Below are 27,009 nucleotides of genomic sequence, written 5' to 3'. Positions count from 1 at the left end.
AGCCAAGCTGCACAGTGCATCTTTCCATTCCAGCTCGTGTGGGCAAAGGGCCGCAACCCCAAAGCCGCCCGTAGAAAAGTCTCTGTACAAAGCACCGTAGCACACAAGGAGCTGCCGTTTTCTTTTAAAAAATAAATTTACAATTAAGAGAGCATTTTGGTACAAAACATATACATTCTCGTGTTAGGCCAGGGAGCCGCCCAGGCCGCAGGCGAGACCCTCAGCCGTGACAGAAACAGAAAGACCCTGAATATACATAAAGAGAACCTCCTCGGGCTGTTTACCACGCGCCCAAAAGGATAGGTACAAAACTAGAATTGCGGGGAACATTGTTCTGGGGCTCCCCCGCCCACCTGCTGCCCCTTGCAACCACCTCACCCCACTCTTGATGCCCACTCCCGTAGGCTGCTATCCTCTCTGCATACTGCCATGGGGGCTCCTTGGGGCCAGATACAGCTGGCTGTAGGGAGTGGCTCCCATCCTGCCAAGGGGCACAATGTGTGTGTGGGGGGAGGGGGGTTGGGGTTGGCTTCATCCCAGGTGAAGAGTCCCTGCTGTAGCAGTGGGGGGTGGCTGGGGGCCGGGGCGTTAGGGTCATGCTTCAGGACACGAGCAGCTCTGTGGAGCAGACAGGCAGGGTTTAAAGGCAATGCGGTTACACAACTGCCCTTAGCGCCGGCCCAGGCATACTGGGGACCCTGCCCTTGGCGTAGGTAAGCGAGGGGCAGAGATGGGGGAGAAGCTGGGGGGCAGGTGGAGTCTAATGGGAAAATAAACCCAGCCCCAGAGCACTATGAGGGCCACATAACCCCCACAGGGGGCTCTGCCTGCCCTCCCCCTGCCAGCCCATGTATGAGGTTAGAAAGCTGTTGAAGGGATTTAGGGCTCTAGCTCCGGTGGCTCCTGCTTTCCACTCTGTAGCTCACAGGTTCAAACCCCACCTGTGTCAGGTACTGCAGCCAAACTCCTAGGGACCAAGGCACCCCGGGCAGGTGGGGACAACCCATAATTTTGAAACTAGAGGGAAGTGAGGTGCCTGCAGCTGGACCGACTCTGGGGGACAGAGGCATGGGAGCCAGGGCTTCTCCCCAGCACCCCAATGCTGTTTCCCCCGGGGGGGGGGGAGCTTTGCATTCTGACATGTACTGAGAGCACCCCAGCAGAGGGGGTCTGAGAGCTGGCAGGGGGTGATGCAGTCACAGCTGCTCTGGCTGGGGCAAGGAGGAAAGGAGGGAAACACACAGGGGTGGGAGAAGCAGGAGGGATGAACCCAAGAAGAGAGGACAGGAACGGGGAGAGGGGGAGCTGGGACCCTGTAGAGGGGGCACAGGTCCCCTTTGTTTGCCAAGGGGAATGCTGACCCCACACCACATGCTGCCCCTCACCCCACCTGGCTCCAACCCACCCCACTGGCACCTGGCAGAGGGGACAGTGTCTCCTGCCCATGCCCTGGTCTCCCAGACCGTGCCCTGGGCGCCTGGCCCAGAGTTTAAAGCTAGACCGAAAGCCAGTCCCGGCCCACCCCGTCTGCGCAGCAGGGGTTGTCCCCTCCCACCCCCTGATGGGGAAGGGCCATGTGTCTAGAGTCCAGCCGGCTCTGTAAACCACAAAGTGCCGTGGCTCTGTAAACCACAAAGTGCCCGTGTCTCTCCGCGCACAGGGGCGTCCAGCGAGCCGGGGCCGCGGCCAGCCAAAGTGCTGTAGTGTGACGGATCCAGCGCCCCCCCGGCTGTCACTAGCTGCTCGCCTCCAGTTTGTAGGAGAGCTCAAAGAGCAGGTTCTGATTGTCGATCACCTGGAACTGGCGCACGTAGGCCTTGGTCTGCAGCTGGCTGGGCGACGCCTCCAAATCCAGGCCTGCGGGGGAGGAGAAGTCAGGGCGCATGACCCGGGAGCCAGCAGCAGGAGGCGCTGCTCTCCCTCCCCTGGTGGAACTCACCTTGCCTGGCTCCTGCCCGCATGAGAGAGGACGGCGGGCTGCTTGCTGCCCTGGGGCTAAGCATGGCGGCTGCCAGGCGGGCCCTGGCACAGGTGGCCTGACCGGGCCAGCTGGGAAGCTTCCCTGAGAACCAGACAGGCCAGCCTGAGTCGGCTTTCGCACAGGTTTATGGCCCGGGCAACAGATCTCTGCCGCTTGGAAGGTGGCAGCTTTCATTTGTTCCCATGCTGGGCAGGTTTCAGAGCAGTAAACCAGGGGCAAAGGCCCCACCCCCTAAGTCACCCCGGCTGCCAGTCCCAGTGCCCCCCAGTCGGGATCTGCAGTCTGGGGAAGCAGGGAGCTCCGTGGGGTAATGACGCTGCCCTTCCTGTCCCTGGAGAGCAGCGCGGGGGGGCAGCCTGTGGGAGACGCTCATACTCACACAGGGGACGGCTGCGATACTTTCGGATTGTCCTCACTTTTTCGGCGATTGAGTGCTGCAAAGGAAGGCAGCCACGTGGTTAACAGCCTGGGCGCTGGGCCTGGCCCTGGGGCAGCCCAGGCCCCAGCAAGGGCCTCAGGACCGTGGGCCCAGCCCCCGAGCCGGGTACAGAAACGAGACCGGCAGTCAGGGCAGTGAGCCGTCCCGTGCCACAGCTGGGAGAACCCACCTCATCCCACAGGGGACAGGCACCGACTCTGCGCCCACCCTGCGCCCGGGCGCCCAAGGAGCCCGATCCAGTTGGCTCTACCCCTGCAGGTGTGTTAAATAACAAACAGCTGGTCGAAGCCCTCCACGCACAGGGAGCAGAGGGCGGTAGACACCCCAGCCAAGACACACACAGGGGCTCAGGTGCAGGCGGGGGAGGGGATTTGGACCCAGCTGTTGGTCTCTCGCAGCACCCGGGAGCCCCACCAGTGCCAGGAGCAAGGCTGCCTCTGCCGTCCCGGCACCCATCATTCCTTGCTGCTGCCCTACAGGGGCTGTGACCTGCAGGTCGCGCAGGGGAAATTCCACCCCGGGGGTTGATTTAGCAAGACCTGGGCCCCGGTTTCCTACACCAAGCACCTAGACAGGGTGCCTGGATCCCACCAGGGGTGGGTGAGAGGGAGCTCTGAACTCCAGCCCAGCACAGCACCCAGCACCGATCCAGGGGGGACCCAGGCAAGTGAGACGCCCGCCCCGGGGCGCAGGCTGAGCCGGGAACCCTGGGGTGCAGGGAACTGCTGCATTGAGCTGCCAATCCGTAGGCAGGGACGAGGCTCCGAGGGGACAGGATGCCGTGTGGGGTATGGTCATGCCCACGTGCCCAGGGCAAGGCCGCCCGGGTTCGCTGCGGAGACCCAGGGTGCCGCCCCCTGCCGGCGCAGCACCGCCCCAGCTGAAGGGCACTGACGGGCTGCGTTAGTCGGGGAGCGACCCGGCGCTTTGCTCGGCAGCCAGCCCAGAGCCCCATGAAACCTGAAGAGGGGTGCCGTGGGGGGAGGGGATCTCTCAGCCCAGCCGCCCGGAAGCTACGGGCCAGGTGGGGGGAATTCTGCTCGGTGGCTAAGCGGCAGCGGCTCCGTTTACACCAGCTCAGGAAGTGGGACATTCAGCACAGGGGAGTCGAGCTGGACAGATGGGCAGATCGGGCCAGAATCTCCCCAAGGGCAGCAGGCGCCCCCCAGCCTGGCCATGGCCCGTTCTCTGTGCCGAGCTGCGGCCCAAGGACCCCATGAGCCGAGCGCCTGGCACGTCCCTGGAGGGGCTGCGGGACTGAGTGCGTAGCCATGGCAACACTGGCTCCATGCAGCAGCCCCCCCCCCCACACTCCACCTCTGCTGGCTGCGGCACTCCCGGCCCCCCCGCGCCTGCGCCAGGCTGAATATTGCATGAAGGACGTTCCCAGGACAACGCCAGTTAATCTCGCGGGGGGCGGGGGGGCACTGCAGGGGGCTGGGGCTCTGCCACCTGGGGTCCCATCCAGACAAAGGCAGAGCTCGCTGCCCTGCGGGTCCGGTGCTGCAACGCCCCCCACCCCACCCCAGACACCAGCTGTTCTCAGAGCCAGGCCAGGGGCTTGCAACAGGCACACGGGGCGGGAGCCGTCGCCATCTCTGCTATTGGCCTGCTGGGTGATCCGGGCCAGGTCCCGTCCCTGCTCTCTGCCTCAGTTTCCCCTCCCACCCTGTGTGAGCTCTTTGAGGCAGGGACGCACTCTGTGCGTAACACACGTCACAGAGGGGAAGGGCCTTGCCAAGGAAAGAACCCAGGTGTCCGGGAAAATGAAACCCACTGGGGAGAACTGGATCCAGGGGTCTCTTCCTCCAGGGGGTCGGAGGAGGGGGGCAACTCACCAGTTTCTCCACGTTCACTAGCCCGTCCAGGAGCGTCTTGCTGCCCTCGTGCACAAACGTCAGGTCTGGGGGGCAAAGGAGGAGGGACAAGGTGAGCGCAGGCAAGATGGACTCTCTCCTCCCCCGCCCGGATGCCGTGCTGGCCCGGGTCTCAGCCCCTTCTCCTGCTCTGTGGGCACCTGGCTGGGAGATCCCCATGCCCCAGTCCATAGCTCTGCAGGCAGCGGGATTCCCAGGGCTGCCGGATCCGGAGACTCTGCTTGAGGGCAGGACACAGCCCCCAAGAGTCCCAGGAATCAGCTGCTTCTGGGGTGGAGCACGGCAGCTGTCAGTGGACAAGGGAAAATCCCGGGCGGGCAGCAGCGGGGGAGGGAGGGGAGCAGGCAGGGCTCACTCTGCCCAGTCGAAATGTGGCCAGGGGCAGGAGGCCCTTGTTGGCCAGGAAGGGCTGTGGGGTCACCAGGTTTTACCACCTCCTGGGAGCGACAGCAGGTCAGGCAGCCCAGTGCCTCCTGACACCGCCCTGGGGCAGTGGGGTCAGCACTGACGGTGAAGGGAACATGCCCCCTACTGAGCCCTGGGCCCTGCTCCCTGCAGCACAGCTGGGGAAACTGAGGCACCGAAGAGGGAGGGGAGTTGCCCAAGGTCACCCATGAGACAGCAGCAGAGCCGGAAGCCCTGTCCAGCAGCCCCCCAGCTGTAACCACTAGGCAATGCTTTCCCTGCACAACGAGGTGCAGACACATGGGCCCTCGGCTGCCAGGATTGGGTCCCTGCGTGGCCACGAGCTCTCTGGGGAGGGGGCAGTGGGGAGCGCCTCCCAGGAGCCCCCAGGCCTCCCCAGGGAGGGACTGTACCTGGCGCTCCCTGGCGGCCCATGGCTCACCTTTCAGGATGAGGGGCACGAAGGGGATGAGGGGCGGGTTCATCTTGGAGAGGACTTCCCGGTAGGTTTTGTGATTCCGGCAGGGGTCCTGCAGGGGGCGGGGAGGGAGGACAGGTCAAGGGGGGGTGCTCCAGGGAACCCCGGCCTGGACACCCCAGCGGGACCCCAGAGACGCTGAACAAGGGGCTGGGCTCTGCAGGTCGAGGGCCAGGAAGAGAAGAACCAGGCAAACCCCTCGGGGGACCCAGACCCACCCGGCTGAGCTTGGCCACACTGTGGCACATGGGGTCACGCCGGCGTCAGCCCCGTTGCCACCCAAGGCTCCGCTCTAGGCAGCCGGGCCGGTGGCTAAGATCACAGCGTTGGCAAGGCCCAGCCCCCCGCAAGGGGGTCTCCAGCCGGCCGGCTTGGCACAGACGAGGCAGCACGGCCTAGTGCACCCAGCGTGGCTGCCTCAGGAACTCGCCGGTTCCAATCCCCCGGTGCCTCCGGGTAGGAGCCAAGTGCTGTGCGCTCAACACGGATGGGGGAACCCGCCTATGTCCCCGACACTCAGACGCTGAGCGAGGGGGCAGATGCAGGCCGGTGTTGGGGGCGAGAAGGCCGGGCTGGGAGGACGGTTCCTGCCGTGGCACCACGTTATCCACACCACCTCTCCGCGGCAGCCGGGGGCATGTGGTGCGTACCTCTCACCCGGCTCACGGGACTCCCAGCAGGAGGCGCTGGGGGGCTGCCGGTCGCCTCGCCCAGCACAGGGGCGAGGCCATTGACCGGCTAGTCCCTGGCCCTGTTTGTGTTTTCCCTCCTCTCAGCCGCGTCCTTGGGCTGCTAGTTAACTCCGAGGGGAGATTCCCACTGGGGGCCCCCGGGAGCGGAGCCGCAGGGGACCGTTTCCACCCCCTCCCTTCCCAGCCCCCACCCCGCCCCTGTGCGGGTGCCAGGTTACCCAGGTACCCATGGGTGCCCAGTCCTGCCCCCCCAGCACCTTGGCACAAGAGCGGTGAGCGCCCCACTCAGCCCAGCCCCCCGGGGCGAGGGTCTCACCGTCAAAGTCTCAAACTTCCGGAACAGGTTCTTAAACTTGCCCGGAAGCTTCTGAAAAACAAACGGGACCGTGAGTGCCCAGCCCCGGGGCCAGGTTCAGACCCCGCCGCCCAGCACCCCCGTGCCAGGAGGTCACCGGCTCAGGCTGGCACATGGGCATCATGGGGGACTCGCCTCCATCGCAGGGCGCCATCCCTGGGCAGCGAGGTGGAGCGGGGTCACCGGGCCCCAGGGAGGGGGCGGGGAGGCTGCTGGAGCGCAGCTAATCCCCGTCTGGGCAAGGGTCTCTTGTGCAATGGGCCAGGCCCTTGTTAGCAGAGGGAGGGGCCTGGGGTTTATTTCCTGGGTTTGTTTACTTGGAGGGAGGAAAAGGAAGATAAACAGCAACCGGGATCCCCACACACTTTGCAGCTGCGGAAGGAGCCATTTCCCCCAGCACGGAGATGCAGCCACCTCTGGGGTGGACCACGGCAGCTGCTTGCCCAGCCGCGGAGCAAGGCTGCATAGCCTCTCTGGGCAGGGAGGGCAAGGCACTGCGTACTCGGCTGAAACCACAGGGGCAAGGCTGGGTGCAGGACAGGGCTGGAATTGAGCCCGGGCATCGGGGTTAAAAGCCAACTCGGATGCAAAGGGCAGTCGGCAGGGTCTTTAATGCCTCCAAAACAGTCCCAACCTCGGAGAGACAGCAGCCCGGGCCCCCTAGCACCTGGCTCGGGTCAGCATGGACTACCAGGGGAGCGCGCCCTCTACTGAGCCCCCACCCCAGTCCCTGCAGCACAGCACCCCGTAGCGCCCCCCTGGGGTCAGCACTGACTGCCAGGGAAGAGCGCCCCCTACTGAGCCAGCAGCACCCTGGGTTCTCCTTAGAGGTCTCCCTCCCAAGCACGGCGCAGGCTGGATGCGGTCCATGACGTGAGGTCCCTGCCAGTCGGGGCAAAGCGACCCAGCTGGCTCAGATGGGGGATGGGGAGCCCTGCCCTGACCGATGGGGGGTCCCAAACCCTGGGCCGACAAGCAGAGACCCACACTCCTGCTACCCCCTTACCTCCCAGGTGAGCCGTAACCGGCTGACGGCCGCGTTGTCCAGCCCCATCACCACAGCATAGAATGACAGCATGTCCTGGTTCTGCTTGCATCTGGGGACACGGAGCAGGAGACTCAGGGGCCAGCCGCTAACGGGTTAAAAGGGAGAGAGATCCTGCCCCCCAGCCCAGCGGGAGGGGTAAGGGGCGTGCAACCTGCGGCCCTCCAGCTGGGCAAGCTCTAGGCATGGGGTCATCAGGACCCTGGGGGCAAGTGGAGGGCAGCCCCATGACCAGTGTCCCCAAGCCCCTGCGGAATCCCACCCCCCACCCCCAGCACTCCAGTCCCGGCCCTGGCGGTGCCAGTCAGGGGCCCGGCAGCCTCCTGCCGCATCAGCACCGACATCCACGCCTGACCTGCCTTACACGCTGTCCCAGCTGCCCACGCAGGAGAGACGCCCGGCAGCACAGAGCTGAGGCCGAGGGACCAGGGACCGGGGGGCTGGGACTGCAAGGAGGGGGGCCCCCCCCGTCCATAGCACCCGCCCCAGCCCCATGCAGGGCCCCCCGGTCCTGGCAGCAGGCAAGACGCGGCGCTCACATGGCTGCAATCTTGATGAACTTCTTGAGCAGGTGGGCGCGCTTCCCCAGCGCCTCGCACAGCAGGATCTCGGTGGCCACCCAGTGCTGCACCTCACTGCAGCGTTGTAGGAGCAGCTCCAGGTTGGCGGTCTCCCGCCGGCCCCGCTCCCCGTGGAAGACGTAGTCCACGAACTCCAGCTGCAAACCACGGGAGAGGGGTGCGGTGGGTGTCGCTCCACGCCAGTGCGCCACGGCCTGAACCCTGAGCTCCTGCCGGTCACCCTAACCCCGTCCCGTAACCAGCCCCCAACCCTGAACCCTTTCCCTGCCCCTGCCCCCTCCTGTATAGGAAGTCTTAGCAAAGCCCCAGTGCCCTACACGCTTCCCCCCGTCAACTACCGCCAGACTCGTGTCACCTACGGGCCAAACAGCTGTTTGCTGGGAACAGCATTTGCTGCCTGCTGTCCTAGGCTGGACTCAAACCAGCAGCGAGGAGCAAAGGCCCCATCTCAGAGCTGGGCACCCCACAGAAAAGACGTTCGATTCCATGGAGAGCGTTGTGCCGCTTTCCATTTTTGTGCGGGAATCTCAGATTTTGTTGACCCGGCCGGCCCATTGCTCCTGTTTGCAGCGGCCGGGTTCGGAGCCTACAAAAACGTGGACCAAATTTTTCAACAAAAAATGGGCGGGGGGTGGGGGATTGTTTTTGTCAATTGTTTTTGGCTTCCCCAGCATGCTCTGCTCCGTGTCTCCTCCCCCTGCCCCCCATGTCTCTCCACCATGTGCCCTGCAGCCCTGCACACAGGCTTGGGACCTGCAGGCCAGCCCCACCGACCTCACCTCGTGGATGCAGCGGAAGAGCTCCCAGTGAAAGGCCGTCAGGTGATTGGCTATTTCCTCAGCCTCCGCGCGGTGGATCTCAGTGTCGCCCGGCGAGACCTGGATCTCCTCGGGGAGCGGGACCTGTCGGGGGTAAGGGGCGAGACTTGCCATGAGGCTGCAGCCTCAGGCTAATTGTGCGGAGAGGGGGCAAGGTGCCTGGGCTATTGGCCTCTGTAGCAGCCTCCCCTCCCCCTCGGTGGGCCGTGAGAAAAGCCACTGCATTCAGGGCGGGGAGTTTCTCCCCCCACCCACATGCTCAGAAGGGGAGAGAACCACACAGCTAAAGCGACCAGACCCCAGTTAAATCACCCGCTCACGCAGCGCTGCCCCAGTAAGCCAGTGGCACTGTGGCCATATGTCCCTGGTACAAAGGGCACCTGCATGCGCTATGCAGGGACTGCAGCGAGGTCCAGCGGTCAAGAGGGGACTGGCGGCCTTGGGTGGGAAAGGCGGTCTTGCCTAGTGGTTAGATCCTGGGGGCCCTTTAAGATTTCATGATGCTTTTTGCAAGCGTCGGGACATCGACCCCAGGGCTCTGGCCACGTCCCAACCCCCGGGGACTCTGCTTTGTCTCCTGCAGCTTCAGCTGGATACAGGATTTCTAAATCCCCACCCTGCGCTGTTGTGCAGCGTTGTGGTGCACTGCCAAGCAGCTGCCGTCCCACCCCAGAGGTGGCTGCATTTCACTGCTAGCGCAGTGATCTCAGGGTTAAGACTTGTTTCCAAAAGCCCTGGGATTCCCCTACAGGATGAATGAGAACCACGGGAGATCAGCGATCCGTCCCCAGGGTTGGCAGGGGCGGGGATGGCTGGGACATGGGGAACTGGGGGGGTGGAATCTGCCAGAGCCCCGCCGAGGGGAGGGCAAGGGAAGTAAAACAAGCAGGATTCTGGGCACCAGCGTCCCCAGCTCCCCCTCTGGTTTGTGACACAGCTGGCATCATTTGGCTGCCTCTGGAGTAACAGGCAGGAAGCCGGGTTCTGCCGTGGGCGGCCCCTGGCGCGTGCCCTGGGCGGGGCGGGGCTCTCACCAGCGACTCGATGGCGTCCTTCGTGCAGGCGAAGAGGTGGCTGTTAATGCCTAGGGTGGTGAAGACACACTCCTCGCTGGGCTGCAGCACAGCCTTCTCTGGGGGCAGGAGAGACGGGGCTGGGGTCAGTGTGTCAGCCCACCCCCACGCCCCGTCTCCCAGCCACACTGCCCCCTCCCTCTGCCCTGGGGGTGCGGGGCGTAGGACCCAGGGGCCAATCAATGCCAGTCTCTCTGCTCATAAGGGGGGCTGGCTAGTGCCCAAAGGTTTGTGACCCAGGCTCTGGGACCTGCCAAACTCACTGCACCTCAGCCAGCAAATGAATGGCCATCAGGCTCTGCCCCCCGGCCTGGAATGGGAAGGGGGTGGCGGTGGGCTCATGCAGGGTCCACATTTCTCTGGATCTGTATCAAGGGGCCTCTCGGAGCCACCAGACCCTGGAATGCCCCAGGCAGGGGTCAATTCCCCCACCCATGAGCTGGCAGCAGCCAGGGCCAGCTGTAAAATACCCTTTCTGCTCAGACCCCCGCGGGGTAGCGGGTCTCTCCTTCCTGCAGCCCCTTTCACCCATGTCTATCCAGGGTTGGCACCAGCCCGTCAGCTGGAGACTGCAGAGGTCTGGCGTGGCCCCTGTGCCCCGATAACCACCCAGAGTGCCCCCTACTGGCACCCAGGGAGGACATCGCTGCAGGCTCCCTGGGGCAGGGGCCACGTTCTGCTCAGACCACGGAGGCCTCGGCGGTTCCGGCTCAGTGGATCAGGCGGACCTGGAGGGGGCTGGCACATCCTTGGTTTGATGCGCTGCAGGCAGCCAGGGGAAGCGATGCCAGGCCGGACCCTGCCCAGTCATGACCCTCCGAGCCCCAAGGGAAGCTGGAACATGCCTTGCACTGAGACCCCCTAGGCCAGTCACCTCCAGACGACGCCACCGCTACCAGGGCGAGGGCTTCCTCGCGGGCGCCCTGCTCCTGCGAGTACTGCAGCTTCTCCGTCACCGCGGCCAGGATGTCCTGCACCGAGGCCGAGAGGCGGCTGCGGATGGTGACGTAGGAGTGATCGGGCATGTACACGCGGCAGAAGACTGCAGGGAGACAGATGAGGGAGGGGTAAGAGGGGGGGCTGCTGTGGGGGTGGAATTTCAGCCACATCCCCGTTGTCCCATCGCCGGCGCCCCCCGAATGGAGCGGGCAGCAAGGTCCCGCTCTCGTGAGCCCGCGGCCATACAACCCCATTGATGGGCATGGGGGGCAGGGGATGTGTGCGGAGGGGCCCCCTGGCGGGGGCTCTGCTGGCAGGGTCACTTAGGGGCTGCTGTTGGCTTGGGGCGGGGGGAGATCAGACATGGGGGCAGCTCACAGTTCGTTCTCAGCGTCACTTTGCACCCTCCCTCCCAGGCTCCCAAAGCATTTCCTGCTTGCCCAGCCACTTTACAGATGGGGAAACCGAGGCACAGAGCGGGGAAGGGACTTGCCTGAGGTCTCCCCGCACTACCCAGTGGGGGCAGGGCCCACATTTTACACCCCCAACAGCCACTCTGGCAGCTCGCCCGGAGCCTTGGGGCTGCCCCCAGCCCACGCAGAAACTGACGCAATCACAGTAACGAATGCAGGCAGCAGGCATGTCATCCCCCCCCCCCCCCCCCGGTGCCAACCACCCTCCATCGGGGGCAGGAACCCAGCGCTGGTGACTGGGGCCAAGCAGCTACATCCTCCCCCGCAGGAGGGAACCCAGACGTCCTGCCTCCCAGCAGGGAATCGGATTCTGCTCGCCGTGCCAGGCCGACCACTCGGACCCCCGCCACCACCACACTCACTCTCATCCGAGCCCCGGAAGGCCACCCTGGTCTGGAGGCAGGAGTCGATGCGCCGGAAGTGCCGGAAAAGCGGCTTGACCTGTTTGCTGGGTGGCGGGATCTCCTCGGGCACCCTGCAACCAAGCAGGGGCAGGTCAGGGAAAGGGGCAGGATGTAGGGGAATAATGCCCTGTGGGGGATGGGAGGCTGCAGAGTGGGCATTAAGCCACACTTGGTTTTCACGAGGCCCTGGCCCCCCCAACAGAAATATCTTTGGGTGCCATCTAGTGTCCCCCAGTAGTCCTTTGCACCCAGGTCTGGGTACCAGCACGGCACCAGCCGGCTTAAGGGGGCCCTGAGCCCGGATCGGGGCCTCTTGGCGTTATCACGCTGCTCATAGCAAGGGTGCAGTCGCAGGGCCGCGGCTCGGGGCAGCGTCGCTCCAGTTAACATGGCGGGGACCCCGTGTCACTCACTTGAGCTCCGCTCTCTCCACCAGCTGGTGCAGTCTCAGGATCTCGTCTTCCAGCTCCGGGTAGAGGGAGACGTCTTTCATGATCAGCAGGTAGAGATCCTGCGGGGGGGCACAGGGAGGGGGGTCTTCGGCTGCCCGGCCAGCAGGGCTCCCCCAGCTCAGATCTGGCCTGGCATTGCCCTGACACACTGGGGAACAACCCCCTGCCCCGGCCATGGTCAGCACTGGTTTTCTGGGGGGGCGCAGCCGAGTGGATTGCAGGGCCCATGTTCCGGCTACTGAGCAACACATCACCAGAGATACTCTCCCTGGGGCAGGGGGTCCCTGGGGTATCGGAGCCCCACACACAGTTTGGGGGGGAATTAAATCTACTAGGAAGAATCAGGGCAGCCGGGTGGGGGCCAGTGGGGCAGCCCAGAGAGTGAAATTGACCAGCCTGGCCAAGCGCAGAGGGTTAAACAGAGGTGGGCAGAGAGGATCCGATGACCCCCCCCCCTCAGTGACAGACCCAGGGTTGTCCTGCTCTGGGCTGGGACCCCCCCGCCCCTCGAGGGCTGGGAAGGAGGGTAAAGCTGCCCCCCCCCCGACCGCCACGGACCTTAATGACTTTCCCAGCGCTCTCCTCCTCCTGCAGGATGCCCTTGTAGGTCTCCAGGAAGTGCAGCAACACGGTCAGCACGGCCCGCTTCCTCGGGCGCGCGTCGCTCGCCGCCCAGCCAGGCGAAGGGCCCCCCGACGCCAGCAGGAAGGTGGGAACGGGGTTAAGGGAAAAGAGACCAGGGAGCTGGGGGAGGGGAAAGGGGCTGAAAGTCTCCCCTGGGGGAAGAGGGGCAACCAGCCTCTGGGGCAACGAGCGCCCTGGCTAGCGCAGCGAGAGAAAGGGGCCGGGCTGCGGCGCCGGACACCTGGGTTCATTTCCCAGCTGCCCCCCGGGGACAGATGAGCTCAGCTCTGGAGGCGGGTGCTGAGCACCCCGGGCCCTGCTCTGCACACCGTGGTTCCACAGGGGGGGCAAACAGGGGTAACCCCGCGGGGGGAGGCGGCGGGACAAGCGTCTGAGTGAGCTGATGCGAGTTTCACTCGAGCTCGCCTGGCCCGGAGATGGGGCACATTCCCTTGGGGAACGAACCAGGGCACCCGGCCAAAGCGCCACGTTGGCTCCTTCCACCTCCTCTCTCCTGGTCGACTCTGCTCCAGGTCAGGCCGCGAGGGGAGCCACGGGCATCCCGACCCCGGCCCTCCCTGGCGTCGCCGTCCACAGGGACCACGCCGACACACGGGCAGCCTGGCATGAATACACGTCAGCAGGCCGGTGCTCAACCCTACCATAACAAACCGGCCCAGCTCCCACCCTGCTCTCAGGAGCAAACCAGCGTGCAGAGCACAGCTCCTCACGGGAGACCCTACAATAACAAACCAGCTTCTACCCGCCGTGGAGGAAACCAAGTATTCACCCCACGGGATTTCCAGTTCGAGCTTCCGCCGGTGCTATGGAAAATCACAGCCAGGGCATGGCTGCGCCCGACATCCCCACGGCGAGCGAGCGCCTCCCGCTGCAAGCAAATAGCCGGGCAAAGGCGCGCCCCCCCGAGTCCGGCCCCCATCAGCTGTGGAAAGGGAAGAGGCGAGATCAGACCCCCCTGCCCATCCCCACTGCCCCCAACCTAGGGGCCTTCCCCCGAAGGATATCACCGGTGCAGCTCCTGCAGCAAGTGCTCGGTCGGCAGGAAGAGCGAGTGGGTGAGGATGACGTCGTCCAGTAGCACGTCTAGGAGAGAGACGGACACGGGGTTGGGGGCTGCGTGGGGCAGGCGGGCGGCACTCTGTGCCCACTGACGGTGGCACGGCCGGGCCACGCACCCACTGGTGGACGCACAAACACCGCGAGCACGGCGTTAGTCACAGGGAATTGGCCCCATCCCTTCCCGGGGGGCGGGTAGTAGGTTAAGCGCACGTGGGCCACCCTCGCACGCGGGCCACCCTCGCACGCACGCTGCCCTTGCACACACGGTCCCTCAGGCGCACACACGCCTGCATCGAAGCTATTTCCAATCGCTTGGCCTGTGCCAGGGCTCGGGTGAGTTAACAGGGTCGACGCGGAGGCCCCGGGCCGGGCTCACAACTCGGGGAGCTCGGCCCCCGTTGCTACAGGATAATCTCACGTTGCTCTTAAGAAGGGTGGGCTGGCATTGTTAGCCCAGCTGGGGAAACTGAGGCAGGGGCCGTGGGGAGGACTCGCTCAGTCCCAGCGCCATGCATAGAACCAGGCATCCTGTCACCCACCTCCTGGCGCTAGCGATTGGGCAGCAGCACCCAGCTCACCCGCTTTCCCCAGGGGGCCGGCCTGGAGGGGCGGTGGGGGCAGCCTGTTCGGTCCCTGACCTCCCAGGGTGCACTGGTATCGATTCCAGGCTGTCCCCGTGCCAGGAATGCTGTGACTCACCCTCTGCCCATGGACTCTGCCCCCAGCCCCTGCCTTGCCCCCTGCCCCCGCTCTGACCTCCTCCTCCACACCAGGGGCCAGCGAGGGCTCTGCAGAGGGGGTTCTCTGCACCCACGAGCCACGGCCCCCCACAGCTCCTTGATCCAGTCCAGCCCCCTCGCTAGGCGAGCCCCTGGCACGACCCCGGGGGGCAGCAATGCTGGGTGATGCCAAAATGTCCAGCACCCACAGCAAACCTGCAGACCCGTTTGTCTGTAAACGAGTCACCCTCGCATCCACTTCCTACACCCCCCATATACCTCACACTCCATATACCCCCCCACTCACCCCTTCATACCCCACCTATCCCCCCACCCACTTCCTACACCCCCAAATACCTCACCCACCCACTTCCTCTACCCCCCATATACCTCACACTCCATATACCCCTCACCCACCCCTTCATACCGCACCCCATATTCCCCCACCCACTCCTCATATACCCCCACCCACTTCATATACCCCCACAGCACGCACCCACCCACTTCCTACACCCACCCCACCCCATATACCTCCCCGCCCACTTCATACACTCCCCACCCACCCACTTCATATACCTCCCCCCAAAACACGACATCACCCCCTGACATGCAGCAGGAAGGTGGGAACGGGGTTAAGGGAAAAGAGACCAGGGAGCTGGGGGAGGGAAAAGGGGCTGAAAATCACTGACATGCAGCCACCTCTGGGGTGGAACACGGCACCCGCTGAAGGGGTCGAGTCCTGCCATTCCTTACTCAGACAAGCCTCCCCAGCGGGCACTTTGCCCGCGGAAGCCCAGCCTGTCCAGTGACACCACGCGCCAGGCCAGAAAACGGGGGAACGAGCCTCTGGCGTCAGTCAAGATTAGCCAAAGGTTTTTCTCAAAGCAAATCCCTTTGGTTTTGCTTCAGGGCCTGTGGCGCTGAGCCCCGCTCGAGCTCCCGGCATCAAAAGCCAGCGGGAGGCCGAGCGCCCGCCCCCAGCAGGGCAGCCACTTCACAGCAAGGAGGTGGGTGGCAAGGAAGGAAATTCATTCACTGCCTTCGTAACGCCATTGTGGGAGCGAGACGGTTCCCCACGCGAGGAGCCTGCAGTCAGAGCAGAGCACCCCAACTCGAAAATGCGCTCGGAGCCCACACACCCCGCCCAGCCCCGAGACCCTGCCACCTCTAGCGTGCGGCCCCGCAGCCGACTGGAACAGCACAGCTTAGGGCAGGAGGCAAAAGAACAAAAGATCCCCACCAGCCGGCGCAGATCGTCTCCCCCACGACCGGGAGAAGCAGCCACCTCTAGGGCGGAGCCCTGATTTGTTTAACAGCACACGGGACAGGCAGGGAAGGAAAATACTCTGTCTGCCGGAGGCTGCAGGGTGGGGTGGGTGTAGGCAGGAAAGCCAGGCTAACACCCCCCCTAATATTAGTATTTGTAGCACCGGGTGTTGCTTAGAGGCCCGACCGAGACCAGCACCCTGTTGTGCCGGATGCTGCACAGAGACAGACAGGCCCTGCCCCGAGCAGGTGACAATCTAAGCAAACAAGAGAAGGGGTGGGAGGAGAAACTGAGGCACGGTGCAGGGCCATGACTTGCCCACGGTGACACGGCAGAGCTGGGAATAGAACCGCGAGTCCTGCCTCCCTGCCCAGTGTCCCTGCCACCAGGCCAGGCTGCCACAAGCCATCAAGCCCTCGCCAGTGAGCCTCAGGGCCTCTGACCACTGGGCCACGCTGCCTCTTGTCAGGTCTGGGACAAGCTCAAGCAGCCAGCACCTGACGCAGCCGTTGGGATCCCGGCCCGGCACATGCTGCCGCGGGCGCTGCCGCTGGCTGGCTAATCGGCGCTGAAGGAATTCTACATTTCTCTCTGCAGGGGCGCGAGGTACCAGGGCCGGGGGAGACAACGAATGCAAACCCCAGGAACAGAGTAACCCCGCCAGCTGCTCAACCCCAGCCAAGCTGGCTCCCAGCCCCTTAGCGAATCCGGCTCCAATGAATGGACACGAGACAAGAGGCCGCCTCGCTAGGCCCCAGCGAGATGCCAGGCCGGCGAGGCCATGAGCAGCAGAGACCCCGTGGCATAGAGCGGAGGGACAGAGCGGGGCTGCACCCCACCTGCAGTGACTCAGGGGCTAAGTCTGGGGGCGGGCGGGTTGAGAGGAGGGGACGGGGTATCAGCACGAACCCCATTCGCTGGGTCACTTCCATCGTAGGCCCGCGGGGGGGGCCCGTCCCTTTGATCCCAGTCTGTGCAGCGCCCGGCCCGCCGAGCCCTGACGCAAGACTCAGGCTCCTGGCGCTGCCCCAGCCCCAGCGAATTCACAACAACAGGGCTGGGCCAGAGCGTTTAACCGTCCCAGGGCTCCACACCCAGGAGACGGGCGGGGGCTGAGGGGTCCTCTTGCGCCACCCAGGAAGGAGCAGAGCCCAGATGTCTCAAGTCCCAGTGGCTTGGTGTAACCACTAGTCCACATTGCCTCCCCCTTGGCCAGCGGCAGCACCCAGGGATCCTGACCGGGAGTCAGCTGCTCTAATCACCCACCGCCCGGCCCCAGATCTGGGAATGGAACCCAGGAGTCCTGACTCCCAGTCCCCCTCCCCCGGCTGCCAGCTGTCTTTGAACAAGGGGGGGCGGACGCTGGGGAACGGGGCCCCCCGCCCTGCCGGCTGTTTATTTAGAGAGCAGGCACCACCTGAGCAGGGCAGGAGGCTCCCACCCACACCACGCCCTGCCTGCATGCCAAACCCTGCCCAAGGAGCAGCTCCAGGCCCACGGTCGCGCCAACAAGGGGTCGGTTAGCACCCAGTGTGGGGCGGGTTCTGGGCCACGGGCACCTGGCTCCCCCAGAGCCAGGGGGAGCGTTTCACAAAGGGCTCTTGCGGCAGAGTATAGAGAGTCCTCGCCAGCCCCACTCAGTCCAGCTCCCCAGTGCCCACTTCCTGGTGCCCACTCCCCAGTGCAGGGAGAGAAGTGGAATTGCCCAGGGGCTGGGGGGCGTTTCCCTGAGTGGGGGGAGGGGATTTTAACTGCCGGGGACCCCGGTTTGGCCCAGCGCCGGCAGGGTGACCTGGCCTCTCCCCTTTTCCACCGCTTGGAAGATCAGACCCCAGGTGGCTTCCGACACCAGGGCGTCCAGCTCCCTCCCGCCCAGTCCCCTTGGCTCTGCGCTGCAATTTCTCTGCCTTGGGAAGTCTGCCCCTACCCCTGCCTCGTGCCAGGTACCAGGCTGGGCAAGCACTGCCTGGCAGCAGGGGCCAAGCGTGTCCTGGCAGGGCCAGCCCACAGGTGAACGCCGACACACCTACTGGGGCGGTCAGGGAAGCCAGGTGGGGTCTAAAGCAATCAATGAGCATCCTTCCTCGTGGCGCCAGCCAACCAGCCCGCTTTCCGCCCGCTCCCTCGCGGTGCCCAGAGGCCCGAGGGAGGGACCATCTCGTACCCTGCCCCAACCGGGGCCTACTCGCCTGATGTCGCCCTCCCCATGCTCAGCCAGCCGCCTGCCCTGGGCATGCGCTGGGAGAGGGCACCCACCGCTGCCCAGCCAGGGCGGCAGGGGACCCTGCGGCCCGACGTCAGTCGGGAAGGGCTGCAGTGCAATCTCTGGGCGGCAGATCGGCCTCGGACCAGCCACAGCAAACTCCCACCTCCCCTGGCGCAGGGGGACTACCAGGGTTAGCCTAGTGCAGGAGACCAGGGCTCCCTCTGGCCTGGTATGCGACCCCTGCCACGTGGCCTCAGAACAGCGATGGTCAGGAGGCGTATTATCTAGAGCGCGCAGCCCAGACTGGGCCCCATGGTGCCGGGTGCTCACAGATAGACAGTCCCTGCCCCATAGAGATCTTAGCCTAAGCAGACCCAGGACGGGAAAGGAAACTGAGGCACGCAGAGAGGAAATGACTTGCCCAGCAGGTCAGCAGCAGAGCCAGGAACAGAAGCCAGGAAGCCAGCCCTGCCCCCTGAGTCACATTGTCCCTCCTCGGATGTCTCTCCTGCTGCACGGGCTCAGAGCAGCCATTAGCCCAGCAGCCCGTCTCAGACAGCAGCCAGGACAAGGCGCTACAGAGGAAGGTGCCTGGATGGACTATACAACCATGCAGTTCATGCCCTAGCCTGCCTCTAGGGGACATTCCTTCCTGACCCTGGGAAGGTTCGGGTTGACTTGTGCCCTGATGCATGAGGGTGTATATCCCTCAGCCCTTAGCTAGGATTGCTGAAGGACAGACCAGATGTTCCTTCTATTGTCCCCAGGGGCTGAGATTGGGGATCTAGGGGCATTTGGGATCAGGGTCCCTTAAGGCCCTTGGAAAATGCCAGGGTATGTATTTAACGCTTTCCTGAATCGTACCGAGCCCTTGACCATGCTGCTACACCTTGGGGCAGTGAGCCCCGCAGGCTAGGGGGTATCTCCGTGTATAAGAAAAGGGGATTTCCTGCTAGCCGCATGGTCGGTTTGTCTGGCTTGTTTGGCTTTTCCTTGCCATGGGGACCGTACCCTGGAGGACTCCCAGAGGCAGGGTCCTTCCTTCCCTGCCCCAGACACTCAGACCCCCCCCAGCCCCACCCTCCCAAAAACATTCCTTAAAGCGGAGAGAGGCTCAGCCGGCTCCCCCGGCCCTAGAGGGCTTGTTCTAGCAAGATCGAGGCTGCCCATGGGGTTACCAGCCTGCTAGCTGGCTGCCAGGCTGGGAGCCTCTGGGAACACAGCGCCTCCTAGGGGACGCTCAGCACCGCTTGGGCAGTGGCCCTCGCCATGCATCGAGACCCCGCCAAAGCCAGGCGGGCAGAGCTAGAGGCCCAGGGAAATTCCCAAGGCAGGAACCTGTGTGCGGGGCAAGCCCATGCTCCAGAACAGCTGCAGGGTATTCGGCACCGTGCAGGCGCCCGGGGAGCGGGCGGGGGGGGCTGCTCCCTGCCCCGGGGCTCCCACCAGACAGCAGTTCTGAGCACCCAGGGAGTTCAGAGCAGCCCCTTACTGCAGCGAGGGGAGCTGGTCTGGGTGCTCCCAGCACCACTGCTCCTCCCCTGAGCCCCACAGGAGAAGGGGGCACCTCTGCCAGCCCCCCCCGCCTGAAACACAGCCAGCATGACCCACTGGTACCCCCCACGCCCAGCCCCCTCTGCGAGCTGCTGGCCCCCACGGGCCCAGCCGCACTCTGAGGTGGGGACACAGCACCTAATGCAGGGAGGGCGCAGGGTGTGGTTTAAACGCCCAGGAGTCAGGATGCCTGGGTTCTATCCCTGGCTAAGGGAGGGAGTGGGGCCTAGTGGTTAGAGCGAATGGGGCTAGGAACCAGGGCTCCTGGGTTTTATTCCCAGCTCTGGGAAGGGAGCGGTGTCCAGTGGTTAGGGCAGGGAGGCCACGGAGGAGTCACTTGCCCTCTGCCAGTGGGGCTGCCGACAGCGGGGTGGCGAGTGCCTGGAGACCCTGGGATGGGAATCGTTCGGCAGGCACGTTGTTCTGGCTCAGGGCCAATGCCAAGCTCGGGATCAAAGCACTGCCAATCTGCACACGAGGTAACTCTGCACCAGTGAGCTGGAGATTAAGCAAATCCGTAACACAATGGAGCCAGGGCTGTGCTGCCAGGGTGGTCCTGCAATGAGGGCTGCGGGGCGGGGGCACCGAAATCCTTCTGTTCCCCAGGCTGGACCTGTCCTGACATTTCATCCCCTGCTTTATTGTGAAAATCCGGATAATTATACCCCACACTGCATTGGGAGGCGACGTACACGGAGGCACGTGTCCCGTGGTCACTACAGGGGACCGGGAGCCAGCACTACTCCTTGTTCTGCTGTTGATGTACTGTGCAAGGCTCCACCTCGCTTTGTGCCTCAGTTTCCCCATCTACATACAATACAAGACACTGCTCCTGTGAGGCTCTCATAGTGCTTCAATCACAAGTTAGCCCCACAGGCCCTTTGTGACACGGGTAAAGGGATCACTTCAGGTGACACTGAAATGCAGCCACCTCTGGGGTGGAACACAGCAGCTGTTGAACAGCTGCATGGCCACCAGCATCGCTGGCATTGCCCATGCACTGGACAGTAGGGTGTGGGAGGCAGCCGGAGCAAAGACAAGCATCCAATCAGAGGGCTCTGCCACCTCCCAGAAGAGCCTCGATGGATGCTAAGGTCCCAGAGTCCTAGAACAGACGCCAGCTTCTCCTCCTGCCCAGGATCCTCCCCGAGCCAGAGCTCAGAGATGGACGGGAGGCAGCAGGGCTTGTTGCACCCCCCAGCCAATGCAGAGATGGTCCTGATCAGACCCACCCACGCTGCTGCTAAGGTCCCAAGCAAAGGAGTGACAGCCCTTTCCCTGCATGCCCACTGCACCCCCTGACTCGGGACAGGAACGTCCAGGCCAGACGGTGGTTTGTTCCCCTCCACACACACAGACACCCTTTACAGAGGACGTTCAAGGCGCAGAGGGTGAAGCTCTGGCTCACTGCAGGAGCTTTGCTACCGACTCCCTGAGTCTAATTCTCCAGCACCCGCTGTGCTGGAGGGGACTTGCACAGCCGGTGCCTGCTCCAGGCCTGGTTTTAGCTCCACAGACCCGAATTCCACCCCCCACGTCTCCCCTGAAGCCAAACGCTGCCAAGTGCTGCATCGCTGGCCTCAGCCAGGGGTCCCGCTCCCCGGCCCTAAACACCCGCCCAGACAGCCCAGCCTCGACTAGGCACAGGGGCAGAGCGAGGCCCGAGGGGCCGGGGCCATCTGCCACTGGGCTTTCAGGTGGGGAGCCCAAGGCGAGAGGGGCAGCCCATGCCAAGGATGGCCGAGGCTCCTGCTCCAGCGAGCTGCCTTCCGCGGCCACCCAGACAAACGCTGACAAACGTTAAAGATTAACGGGCGGCTCGAGGGGCAGCCAACACCATCTGGGCCCCGGCGGCACCGCCGGTCATTTCCGAGCCCCCCGCAGCCGAGTGTCTCCTGGGATCTTAGGGAGGCCCTGGGGCCGTGCTCGCCAAGGGCTGGAAAAGCCAGATGCTGCCCAGCTGGCCAAGGGGGGCCCTTCCAATGGAGCCCCCTTGTCCCCCCCGACAAGCATCCCTCTCTCTGGAGGGGGTCCCCAGCCTCTGCCCCAGGCTCTCCCCTGACACGGCGCCTCCTGGTGGCTCCGATCTGCAACGGCACCGCAGACCACCACAGTGGCCAGCTCCTCGGGAGAGGTCCCTCCAGGCCCCCAGCCGGTTACCGTAGTGCAGGATCCCGCAGCCCACATGTGGTTACCCTGGGCCCTGCCAGATCTACCAAGAGCCCAGCAGGTCCCCCTGAGCTTCCCCCAATGGCCTGACCCTCCCCCGCAGACTCCCTCCCCCACTGTGACAGCAACCAACCCCCACTTTCAACATGCACCTCATCCAAGGAGTCAGACCCTCTCTGCCACCATGGGCACCTGCTGACCCCCCTCCCGCTAAGGGCACCTGCTGACCCCCCCTCCCCTGGCACCAGACCCTCTCCCCCTACCACCATGGGCTGACCCCCCTCCCCTGGCACCAGACCCTCTCCCCCTACCACCATGGGCTGACCCCCCTCCCCTGGCACCAGACCCTCTCCCCCTACCACCATGGGCTGACCCCCCTCCCCTGGCACCAGACCCTCTCCCCCTACCACCATGGGCTGACCCCCCCTCCCCTGGCACCAGACCCTCTCCCCCTACCACCATGGGCTGACCCCCCCTCCCCTGGCACCAGACCCTCTCCCCCTACCACCATGGGCTGACCCCCCCTCCCCTGGCACCAGACCCTCTCCCCCTACCACCATGGGCTGACCCCCCCCTCCCCTGGCACCATGGGCACCTGCAGCCCCCCCCTCCCCTTACCTGCGCCGCAGCCCTGGCCGTGCGAGGTCGGGGCCCCCCCGAGCCGGTCCAGCAGCGCCCCCAGCAGGCGCTCGGGGCTGTCGGGCGGGCCCGGGGGCCAGCAGCAGGTGGCGGCGGGGTCGGGGCTGAGCGGCGGCTCCCCGCCGCCGGGGGACAGCTCCTCGGAGGAGAAGGACGAGGGGGACCGGAGGGCGGCGTCCGGGGGCCGCAGCTCCAGCCAGCGCCCGTCGCCGCCGGGCCGGGCCGGCTCCATGCCCCGCTCGGGCTCCTCGGCGGGCTCCCGGAGGAAGCCGGGCAGCAGCAGGCGGGAGACGCTGGGGCGGCGCTGCAGCCCCCCCGGCCCGGCCCCGGGCCCGGCCCCGGCCCGGCCCGCCAGGTGCGAGCCCTGCTTCTTCAGGAATTTCTCCAGCGGCTTCATGCCCGGCCGGCCGGGGCGCACGGGGGGCGCACGGGGGGCGCCCGGCTCCGCGCTGCGCTCCGGGCCGGGGGGCTCAGGGGGCCATGGGCCCCGGCGGCGGGAGGGCCGGGCAGCCCCGGGCTGGCTCCGCGGCGCAGGCTCGGGGCGCTGCGGCGGGCGGGCGGCGCTGCCCCGGCGCCCCGGGATGCGGGGATGCCAGAACCGCACCAGCCCGGCGCCCGCCTCCTCCCCGGGAAGGTAACGAGCTCCAGGCTCCGCCCCCTCGCCCGCTTCGCCCCGCCCCCCGGCCCCCTCCCCCTCGGGCTGGGAGGAGGCGGCCCGGAATAAACCCGGGCCAGAGGCCGGGCGCAGCGACAGGGGATCGGGGTGTGTCTGCGCGGGGTACAGCTCTGGGCGCATGGGGGGGCGGTGTGAGAGGAGAATCCCACCCATGCTGGGGGTGGGCTCAGACTTGGGGAGACCAGGCCCCTTTGGGGGTGAGAGAACAGGGAAAAGCCTGGCTGTGGGGCGGGAGGTGGAGATTTGGGGTGACACCTGCAGCCGCTTGGCTGGGGGGAGATCCCATCCCAGGGAGTGGGAGCCGGGGTCGGCAGAGTTCCCACCCCCCCAAGTTCCATAGGCCCAGACCCTCCAAGGTATTTCAGCTCCTAACTCCCAGTGTAGTCCAGGGGAGTTAGGAGCCTCACATCTTCAAGGCTGGAGAATGTGGGGAGAGTCTGAGGCCAGAGGGACCATTAGGTCGCCTGGGACGAGCTCCTGCCTCGCCTGGGCCCGACACCCCTAGACGGAGCCCAGTGTGCCCCTGCAGAGAGCCCCAGGTGCTCTGTATCCGTTGTAACAATTGAGACCTAAAAGGAGGTTTTTGTGCTGGAGGGAGCTAGGGTAGCGCTTTTCAGCCATACGGATCAAGGCTACGCTGGGTCCTATAGGAGGAAAGCGGATCACGTACATTGTATACGTCTTGTACAGACCATATATATCCTTCAGGAAGCAAAAACAACTCGACAGAGGCCTCCCCCTATATGGGTGATTAATATCATACAATAGTCTGGGAGTGGGACTTGCGAGAGCTGCACTTTGATCTCTCAGGATTTCTGGGTTCTATTCCCAGCTCTGAGCCTTTGGACCAGTCACCACCCCACCCTGTGCCTCAGTTTCCCCCGTGATACCATGCGGGGGGAGCTACTCGCTTTTGTGCTCTGATAGCCTCGTTGGAAAGCAATTGATCCACGACCTTTTGACCATCCCTCTCCAGCACAAACTTTCTGGGATCGACTTCCAGGCACGTTGCTAACACGGTCTGTCGCCCTTCCTAAAGGCCGGTTGGCGTTTGACGCGCCTCTTTCCCGGCTGCTTGACGAGAACTTGAAAGCGACGTGTGAAATCACGCCGGGGGCTGGAGCGTTTTCTGGCGCGCGGCCGTTCTCAGAGCCTTGCTGACCCTGGGTCACAACATCCCCAGGGACGAAGAGTTTATTGTCAGTGCATTTGATAGCGTGTTTTTAATGGATTCTTAAAGCTGGGTCTAATACCAGCCCCATCGCTATTCACAGCCGCTAGGGACTGGCGCCTGAATGCTCGGCCTGCACAGAACCCTTCGCGCTGCTGGATGCTCTCGCTGTTCTCGCAGCTCGGCCCCAGGTCGGCAATGTGCTTCGGCATCCTCGAGGAATGGAGGATTTAAGCGTGTGCTTAACTGGGCTCTAATCCGCGCCCAAGCAGCACCCTGGGTGTGTTGCGTGACACAAAAACGCAGGAATCTCCACTGCCCGACTGCGGCACCCTGGCTGCAGTCAGAAATTCCAAGTGGAACAGCTCCTCCTGGCTGCTTGGGCATCTCCTTGGAAGTGAACCGAGTCCTAGCGAGGGGAGCGCTGGGGAGCTGCTGGGGCAAGAATGACACAGGCTGACAAGGAGAAGGGTTTGCAGGGTCAGACCCACAGACAGAGCCCCAGTGAAAATCACAGACACCACAGAGGGATCTGTTTCACTTTCTGGTGTCTTGCACAGTTTGCTTGCTGTGCTCCGTGGGTCTGTTTATTTTCTGAGTTGCACATAAGTGCCGATGGCCTAGAAATATCTCAGCTCGCTGGCTAGCTACCTGAGCAGGCTGCTGGCATGCCTGAGGGCCCAGCATTGCAGAGAATTGTTCAAATCCACCCCAAAACCCTCTTCATTGAAAGAGCTCAACGGACACAGACAACATGACTAGCCCCGTTGGTTTGTAACAGCCAGAGCCACAGGCTCATCCCCTTGTCATACAAACCCTGCGTTCTGTTCCTACATGGCTTGGCAGGGGCCGGTCCCCCCTCGATCCCTTTCTAGGGTCACCCCCCACTGGGTCAAGGACCAAGTGCCCAGGGAGCAGCCAGGCTGGAGAGCAGCTCAGAGAGGCTGTATTCGTCTGAGTGAACCAGGAGACCCTCGGGGCTGGGGCCATGGGGTGGGAGCCTGATCTTGGTTTCTGCGGAGCAACTCCAGATGGGTGCTGGCCTGGCTGGGAGCTCAATCCAGCCCCACAGCTGATGAGCGTCAAGCGCTACGTCGCGTGTGGCCCAGCCCCCGCCGATGGCCTGGGGAGCAGGATCAATGCGATTCCCACCCCCACCCCGAACACCCTTCCCTGCCACATGGGACTGGAGTTCAGCTGCCATGACTGAGCTTCCCCTCCTCCTGCGGCGGCTGGAGAATGGCCCAGAACGTCTCCGAGCAGGCCCGGGCAGCGTTCTGCCTCCTCTGCCTGGCTGCCTTGCCCGGGCACTGGGGAGCCCCGGCCGACGGACGGTTCCCTGCCAGCGGGAGGAAGCCAGGCGAGGCGAAGGGGAACAGGAATGTCAGGCCAAGCGAGCCGGGACAGGCAGCAGGGCTGGGCCCGTCGCTTGGAGCAGGAAGCCGAGCGCCGTTTTGTGTGGGAGGCCGGTAATTGTGGATCAAAAACAAGGGACCTTGCCGATGAGCGATGGGGCCTTCCCCCCGTCTCCCTCTCTCCAGGGCCTCGCTGGGGCTAGACATGGGGCTCCGGATGATGCCGGCTGCCAGCAGGGACACATGTCCTGATGCCCCCCATGGGGATCGGGCTCTGCCCGGCTGGGGGGCCCCCAGCCCAGCCATCTCCCTGCCGGGGTCCTTCCCACTCATCCTCCCACAGCCCTGAGCCAGGCGCCCCCAGCTGTCAGCAGCCCCCATGAGATGGGCAAGGAGCCGCCCAGGCCTCTGGGCCCAGAGGGGATCGAGATTGGAAGTGGCATGAAAAGGGGGAGGGGCCCTGCTTACAGCCATTGTCATGGAAACGCCTGAGTTTGTAACAGTCATGGAAGGGGGGGGCCAATAGCAATTCTTGGGAACTAGAGTGTGCAAGCCCCTGCCGGTGCCCCTCACTCCCGACCCGCAGCCCCTGGGCTCCCCCCACCACCCCAGATCTGCCGGTGCCCCTCCCCGCCCCAGCTCTGCCGGTGCCCCTCACTCCCGACCCACAGCCCCTGGGCTCTCCCCACCACCCCCAGATCTGCCGGTGCCCCTCACTCCTGACCTGCAGCCCCTGGGCTCCCCCCACCACCCCCAGATCTGCCAGTGCCCCTCACTCCTGACCTGCAGCCCCTGGGCTCCCCCCACCACCCCCAGATCTGCCAGTGCCCCTCACTCCTGACCCGCAGCCCCTGGGCTCCCCCCACCACCCCCAGCTCTGCCGGTGCCCCTCACTCCCGACCCACAGCCCCTGGGCTCCCTCCACCACCCCGAGCTCTGCCGGTGCCCCTCACTCCTGACCTGCAGGCCCTGGGCTCCCCCCCAGCTCTGCCGGTGCCCCTCACTCCCGACCCGCAGCCCCTGCTAGCCCAGCCCGATGCTCAGCTGACCCACGGCTGTCAGTCGTTCTGACCCTTGTGGTGGATTTCGCCCGCACAGCTGTTAGTGGACCAGCCCCACCAGCTGGGATTTGTGCCTCAATCTAGGACCCAGACACCCCTGGAAGGGTGGGGCCCAGGAGCCCACTCGACCCTCCGAACCCACTTCCCAGAGACTGGGGAGGGTGGGCGGGGGGGGTTAAATAGCGGCTGTTGGCTCACACATTGCCCAGGTGGGAGCTGCCCCCAGCCCTGGAGGGGGCCCTTGGGGACACCAGCCGACCGGCTGTTTCAGTCCCTTGCCAGTGGCGCTCAGCCGGGGCCCAGTGACAGGCTCTGACACCAAAGCTCCCCGGCCCTGCGGGCACCTGGGATCCAGGCTCTCTGGGTCTCTCGGGCGGAGGCAGAGGGGCTGGGCTGGGCTGGGGGTAACATTTACAACCAGGGTCCAGTTTGCACCGATCAGCCCCCGGGGACCAATGCACCCCCCTGCTTCCCCC

At 64.7% G+C, this 27,009-nt stretch overlaps 1 protein-coding gene across 1 annotated transcript; it reads right to left on the bottom strand.

Moving 5' to 3' along the window:
* Positions 1-112: 112 nt before the first annotated feature.
* On the bottom strand, positions 113-22,667 carry RAPGEFL1 (Rap guanine nucleotide exchange factor like 1). The gene is made up of 15 exons (XM_073326308.2): positions 22,250-22,667; positions 13,662-13,740; positions 12,571-12,721; positions 11,974-12,071; positions 11,519-11,631; positions 10,619-10,786; positions 9,706-9,803; positions 8,633-8,755; positions 7,812-7,990; positions 7,234-7,324; positions 6,189-6,239; positions 5,145-5,232; positions 4,259-4,323; positions 2,361-2,415; positions 113-1,857 (listed from the first exon to the last, which is right to left on the bottom strand). The coding sequence occupies exons 1-15, from the start codon at positions 22,665-22,667 to the stop codon at positions 1,736-1,738; spliced, it is 1,899 nt and encodes a 632-aa protein (XP_073182409.1). The 3' UTR covers positions 113-1,735.
* Between the last annotated feature and the right edge of the window lie 4,342 nt (positions 22,668-27,009).

Source organism: Lepidochelys kempii, chromosome 27, assembly GCF_965140285.1.
Source record: "Lepidochelys kempii isolate rLepKem1 chromosome 27, rLepKem1.hap1, whole genome shotgun sequence".
Lineage (NCBI taxonomy): Eukaryota > Metazoa > Chordata > Testudines > Cheloniidae > Lepidochelys > Lepidochelys kempii.
The sequence above is the reverse complement of the archived record's forward strand: the minus strand, read 5'-3'. Positions and strand labels throughout refer to the sequence as shown.